The sequence below is a fragment of the Charadrius vociferus genome, unplaced genomic scaffold (genome assembly GCF_000708025.1).
Source record: "Charadrius vociferus isolate BGI_N301 unplaced genomic scaffold, ASM70802v2 scaffold63, whole genome shotgun sequence".
Classification (NCBI taxonomy): Eukaryota; Metazoa; Chordata; class Aves; order Charadriiformes; family Charadriidae; genus Charadrius; species Charadrius vociferus.
Window position 1 is genome coordinate 1,618,234 of NW_009647579.1, and position 7,024 is coordinate 1,625,257.

The 7,024-nt window shown below is 37.5% G+C and overlaps 1 protein-coding gene across 2 annotated transcripts in view; it reads left to right on the forward strand.

Annotated features, from left to right (window-relative positions):
* Positions 1-2,427: 2,427 nt before the first annotated feature.
* The window catches only part of TKT (transketolase), a 19,011-nt gene continuing 14,414 nt past the window's right edge, over positions 2,428-7,024 (forward strand). Inside the window, exons 1-4 of one of the 2 annotated variants that reach the window (XM_009880930.1) lie at positions 2,428-2,583; positions 4,146-4,259; positions 4,946-5,043; positions 6,683-6,874. In XM_009880930.1, coding sequence (XP_009879232.1) covers positions 2,428-2,583; positions 4,146-4,259; positions 4,946-5,043; positions 6,683-6,874 — 560 coding nt within the window. The remainder of the gene's footprint in view (positions 2,584-4,145; positions 4,260-4,945; positions 5,044-6,682; positions 6,875-7,024) is intronic. The other variant, XM_009880931.1, reaches the window with a different exon arrangement.

The window sequence follows — 7,024 nt, forward strand, 5'->3', positions numbered from 1 at the left end:
AAAAACCCACCACATAACTACGTTGGAGTAGTTATTTTAGTCTTGATTCATGTGAATCCAGGACTTCAGTCTTTTAATATACTTTAATTTGGTTTCCTGCTAAAGGGCTGTATTTCAAATTTTAAGGCAGTCCTGTGGAAGCTGTCTGGCAGAGAAGTGTGTTAATCAGACCACCACCACAAAGTTCTAGGTTGTTCATCAGTCAGGGGAAAAATGTGGAAGATTGTGCGAGAATTGTGGTGATGACTTGCTATGGGTTTTTCCTCCCCTTGTACAAGTGCTCCAAATACACTTTGGTAGGCTTAACAAGGAGTTCTTTCAACAGAACTAATGAGAAAAGTATGCGTTAATGAAGACCAGAAGATGTACTTAAGATGGCTATATTCAAAGAAAATTGTGTAGTTGATTTTAGAACGATTTCTGATATCCGATATGTAGTTAAATTTTGGGTGACTTCTGTTAGTAGCAAGTAATTTAATTAACTTGTAGTTTTAACAAGATTATTTTTTTCCAATTTTCAGGTAATTTTTTAAATTTTTCTTCTTTTTTTTTTTTTATTTCCACACACTACCATTTTAGGTTGTTTAAAACTTTTTTTACCAAGACCAGGAGTTCATAGAAGTATGGTTAAGTATAAAGTTAATAAAATTAAAGGAATGAAAGCTTTAAACAAGCATGTAAGGCTTATTGATTAACTCAAATACATAAATATTTACTAATATGTTTGAACCATGGTTTAAAGCTAATTCTTTTGGTTCCCTGTGCGTGAGTACTTACTAAGGGATGGACACTAACCGTAATTTATATTTTGCTAGTGTTTTGCATGTTCTTATTCTCTTATTTCAGCACTGGGATGTTGGGAGGGAAGGTTTATTACTACTCAAAGAGAATATTCTGATTAAAGTTCTAGTGAAAGTGTTGTCTAATCCTAACATGCATGGTAAATGTACATGCGGGAAACAAAATGAAATGTGACACTTTCATAGTAAGTTTGTCCTGTTTTACAAGTAGGGCCAAATATTTTAAGAGTATGGTGTTAAAGATGAAAAATAAAAGTTGGTAGAAGAGAAACTGAGATGAGACTGCAGGTTATTTTCAAAGCTGGTGCAGATTTTTGCAGCCATAACCTTATTGCTGTTCTTCATTCACTTTCCTGTGCTTCAGTAGCAGCCACTGGTGTAAAGAATGATCTTATTTACACCTGTAAAATCTGAAAAATACTACTTCCCACACTCAGTAAAGGTTTTTAAAGAGACTTCTAAACCCTTTCAGGCTTTATTGCAAATGAAAAGCCAAGGTTGATACACTCAAGTAGTGCCATTCCTTCAAGGTGCTTAAGAACTACAGTGATCGTTATTTAAATTACAATAATATAGATAAATAAAAGTAACTCTGGCCCTTCTATTACACTTCAAATGAAATGTATACCATGTATGTGAATAACTCAATATTTGCCACTTGGAAAATAATCCTTTTCATGTAACTTTATATCTGCTTGTTGGTAACAATTCTATATGGCATAGCTGCTTCTGAAATGGGCCTGTGTATTCCTAAGTTATAGATGAAGTATTAATTTGTGCTACTGTTGAAAATTGTTGCAAAAGTCGTCCCACATAGTTCAGTGGGAGAAACTATACCAGAAACTTATAAAGGTTTATGTACCAACCAGTTTGATATTTCAAACTGATGCAGATGTAAATGTAGAAAATTTTCGTTACTCTCTTAGGCAAAGATTAAGCAAATTAGTGTTTTACAGTGCGTATCTGGGTGTTTACTGGAGACAGTAAATTTCTGTGTCTGGTTTCAGTATAAGACGAAATGCAATAACTGTATTACTTAATGCCCTCTTTAGCAATCAGAATTCTAGTTCTGTCAACTCTAATGGTGAAATAAATATATATTTTTTTTAATGGTACTTATGTTATACGGTTCTAAATGTTCCAGAACTTTCCGTGAAAATTAATCTTGCATTACCAATCCCTGCCCATGCAACGGGGCCTGAACAAGTCATGCTGCCCCACTTTTAAATCCTTCACTCAGTGAGTGGCTAAAGTACTGTGGAAATCTGTCTTTGTTTCCTCTGCATCAGTGTGAATTGGTGCCGGCAGATAAATCAGTAGAGTATGATTTTAGGCACAGGGTCGTACTGCCTCCTGTGCTTCACAGTCGCTGATTAGGGTGGTGTTCCTTGGCATGAAGAAGAGAGCTCTAAATGACGTGTCCTTGAGCTGTCACCAGGGTCTATCTTTTAACATCCACTTTAACTAGATAAGAAGGCTGCCTTTGTCTCAAAGTACAACTAATTGGTGTTGGGGTAATGGTAGATGGGGTGGGTTATCAAAAACACTTAAGACTGTGTATTTTCATATTGAGGAGTAGGGGACTGGTAAAGTGGTATTTTAAAGATACGGTCCTGAGCAAACAATAATGAGGAGTGGTAATCTTGGGTCTGTCTTGACTTGTAGCCACCCTACATCATGTTGCAGTGCAGCAGAGATTATGTCTGTGCTGTTTTTCCATACCATGAGGTACAAAGTGCAAGATCCCAGAAACGCCAGCAACGACCGGTTTGTTCTTTCAAAGGTAAAATCATAACTCTTATGCTATACTGTTGCAGTCTGCTAGTAAAGAGATGTCTGTCTGTAAATTAAATTGACTTGTCTGGCTTAACTTATGCTTGCATCTACACAGAAGTCTAGTGGAAATACTTGAGAGCTTGGAATTTGTCTACTTCAGAAAGACAAATAAAAGCTGGTTGAGTTTAGTTGTAGCGTAAGTCAAAAATAATTAAAAACTGTCTGTATAATGTGTCTTTAAGTCTTAACTTTCCTATGTTAAGTTGTTCTAGTATTAAATAATAAATGTTATTATATTGTCTGTAAAACCTATCAAGAGATATTAACGTCTGTTTTATTTTGGCATAACCGATTTTCTAACGAGTAAGTCACAGTTAGCTTTTGTGCTCTACTTGTTAAATGCAGCCATGCTGTTATGCCTGCAGTCACGTCACAATGCGCACTAATTACTGTCAGCTTTTCAGGGAGCATTATATAAAATAGTTATGGTAGGCTAGCGGGCAGTTCGCACTCCTACTGTGCCAGTATGATATTAAAGTCAATAATACTTCTGAAGCCACTGTGGTTCAGAAAACACATAAAACCACAATCTCGACTGGCCATTAGCATTTCTATCCCCTTTTGCATTGTGCCCTTGCAAATTACAGGGATGTGTCGATCATATGACATAAGAGCAGTTGAGGGGCCTTTGGAAAAAATAATGATGTAAAAAATGGCAGATGAAGTACTCCAGTGAGGCAGGTGCCATCTTTGAGTCAGAGTTCCTCACGTGGTGGCTTACAATGGTGCTGCGTAGCTGATGGTGTATATCCTTGCATTGGATATAACTGTTGCCACTTCGATTGCCATTCCACAATAAGTAATTGGATGAGCAGCAAGTAGCTAATGCTGAGGTGGTAAAGCAATACAAGAGTCACTTTTTCGTGTTTGCTTTACCTCTCTCTAATGAATCGGGGGTTCTGCCTAGAGTTGCGACATGGCTTCAAACCTCTGCATGTTTTTTTGACTCCTAATTGACTCCGTGGTGGAAGGTGACTACTACTCTGCAGTTGTCCAGTTGGACCTGGCCGCAGGGATCTGAGTGTATAAAGCTTAAAATTTTGCCTGTTGTCACTCACTGCATCTTACCTTGAATGTGTATGTATTGAAGAAGTTCTGATGGGATAATACTTGCTCATCCATCTGCTTACTGGTTTGGCAAACAGTACTCTGTTCTTGAAACTGGTACCTACACAAACGGAACCAAGGGTTTTTATTTGGATAACAAAACTACTTTTTGGAATTGGACCTGCATGGCTGAGAGAGACCTTCTTCCTCTTCCATGTTGATTTTCTTGAGGACATCTGTCTCCACTATAGTCAGCTATCTGGAGTGCTCTAAGGAGGGGCATGGGGGACTTGGAAACAAGCATCAGTGTGAATGTTGCATTGTAAAAGTGTTTTATAACTTGATCCCTTTTTAGTGGACGTAAGAACCTGATGCCAGGGTTTGTCAGCTTTGTAGGATTTTGCCTTGATACTAGGATATTGTGAAACTTGTGCTTTGCTTAACATTTATGTTTCTCTCTAGGGTCACGCAGCACCAATTTTATATTCTGTTTGGGCAGAGGCTGGCTTTCTACAAGAAGCAGAATTACTGAACTTGAGGAAAATTGATTCTGTCTTAGAAGGACACCCAGTTCCAGTGAGTGCTTATAACCTTTGATATAAGATGGTGTTTTCTACAAAACAAGAAGCCCATGTATTTTGCAGCAGTTCTTCTTTGCCAGCTACAGTACAGGAAAGATAAAGACTTACAAGAAGGATGATGATATTTATGGCTTCACAACTGAATCAGTGTCTGCATTTGAATGAGCATGCAAAAATGACCTTTATTGTTGTAGTAAAGTTCCCCTACAGTCATGTATGTCAATATTTTCCATTTAAATACAGTTTATATAAAGTTCCAGCATGGCTTTTCTTGTCCGTTAAGAAGCTTTGAGGTATTTCAGGAGTTTATATCCAGTTTGGTCACCTCATTGGTCTTTCCATTCTCAGCCAGTTGTTTCAAATGTTTTGTTTGGTTGGGGTTTTTTTACACAAAATCATCAGTTCTTAACTTGTGCCATCTAAGGCATAGCTGAGAAATTTCTGAGGCACAGGTACCATTCTGTTTCAGAGGGCCTGGTTGGCTTGTGACACTGATCATCAAGGTACATGCGTTGCAGGGAAAGAAGGGGAACAGGGCAAGATTTGGAGGGACTTGCACTGTATTTTTATAGCTGAGAAGCTGAATTTTGATGTATGTTGAACCCTAGCACTGGAATTCAGTTCCTCTGTTTCTCACACTAAGAAACTGTAAAATAACTGTTGTTTTTTTTTTATTCTCAGAGACAAGCATTCACTGATGTGGCTACTGGATCCCTTGGTCAGGGTCTTGGTGCTGCATGTGGAATGGCATACACTGGCAAATTCTTTGACAGAGCCAGGTAATTCCCTCTTCATATTTCATGATTATAGACGTTCAATGGGAATATTATGTGAAAAGAAACTATATTCTTAATCAAGGAAGAAAAATACTATTTATTCTATTCTTCATTCCCAAATTTAATTTCAAATTCAGGTTTTAAAGGATAGATTGATAGTCTGATAATTACAAAGCTATTGCCAGTGAAACTACGAAGGATTTAAAGATTAGCAAGATTTAGTGCATACGTGTGTTCCTTTTGTAACCTGACAGCATTGCAAAGTGATGTTCCTGAACAGAGAAGACAGTTGTTGGAGCAGCCTCTAACTTTCAGAGAGTAATTGATTGCTGTTTTGAGACTGGTATGTGTCCCCTTACAAGGAATACGCAAAGTAGAGGTGTGCATGTTCAAAGTCAGATGACAAATAATGGAAAACACGTATCTAGATAAGGAACTGTTACAGTCAGTAATAGCACTGTTGAATCATAAAGTGGGGCTCTAAAATGTTATCAGAAAGGCACTCGACTCCATAGAGACAAAAATGACTGCTTCTGCCATTTGTTTTGTGGACAAGAAAAGTAGATGTCTAAAGGCAAATCTGTATGAGGAGGAAAATAGCCTGATGTAGTTGATATATTTTATGTGACAGTTCTAGTACATTCGAGCATAGGCTGCCCAGTTAATGTGTCCTACACTTCACTAGCTTGAAATCATTTCTGTGAAAGATGACTTGCTGATTTTAATTGAGTTTAGCAGATGCTACGTGTGGAAAAAATCTAACCAGTGCTTACATGCCATAAGAAAAAAGTGGTCTTGCATGGAGTACTGGGGAGCAGCTTATGTGGAAGGGGTTCAGCTGAAGGCAGGTGGGATTCAGATCAAAAAGCCTGTTATAGCTTAATGTCTAGTAAAAAAAAAATTGCTAACAGCCATCTTGATTATTTTGTTTTAAAATTATGTATTTGGAGGCTAATTTACTGCTTTTTTAAATTATTATTTTAGTAGGTAATAAACATTTAAAAAGCTTTGTCATCCAAAAAAAGAGAGTGGTAATAAAATAAAAATACAGCGGCTGAATCCCATGGAGATTAGGCAGTACTCCTGCTAGTTGAGTTTTACCTAAATAAAAAGCTTCAGTGTTTGGAGAAGTAGTCTACAAAGTCATGGTTGTCTTTTTCCTGAATTCGGTTATGCAGCAGGCTTTAATCCATAGTTGAGTTCCTCCTCAATTTATAGTTTCCTGAAATTAAATTATTGGTCGTTCTTCCAGGGAGGATACGGTAGGAATGAGGAAGCAGACAGTAGCCTTTCACGCATTGTTGGTGATCTTGCTGAGTCACAGTGACAGTGTTCAATGGGCCTGCTCATTCAAGCCTTGCAATAGGAGGCTTAAGACCTGATTTTCTTGAGACAAAGGTTTGAAAAGGAGTACAGTATTTCTCATCTTAGTTTTTTTCATGTGTAACAGCTCAGAAGTGTTTTAATTTAATTTGTCTAAGGTTGTGTAAGGTTATCTGAGATGAATGCATTGAGCAATGGGAGTTGAGTTTGGGATAGAAGAAGCAGTGAATTCTCACTATGAATTGTTAGAGGGGTTTTGCTTTTAATTTGGCTTACACATCAAACTTAATTTTTTTTTTTTTTTAATTTCTTCTTCTAGCTATCGAGTGTATTGTCTGCTTGGAGATGGAGAGTTATCTGAAGGCTCTGTTTGGGAGGCAATGGCCTTTGCTGGGTTTTACAAGCTTGATAATCTGGTTGCTATATTTGATATTAACCGGCTCGGACAAAGTGACCCTGCCCCTCTGCAGCATCGGGTTGAAATTTACCAGAAACGCTGTGAAGCCTTTGGGTATGTGATTGGAAGAAGTTCAGTGTTGTCTCCCATTTGAAATTATATGTATTATTTGCTTTAGAACTGAAAGCTCATTTGAAAAATTCTGTAAAGGATACCATCACCAAGAAAGATGGTCTTTCATAATGCCTGAAAATGGCCATCTTT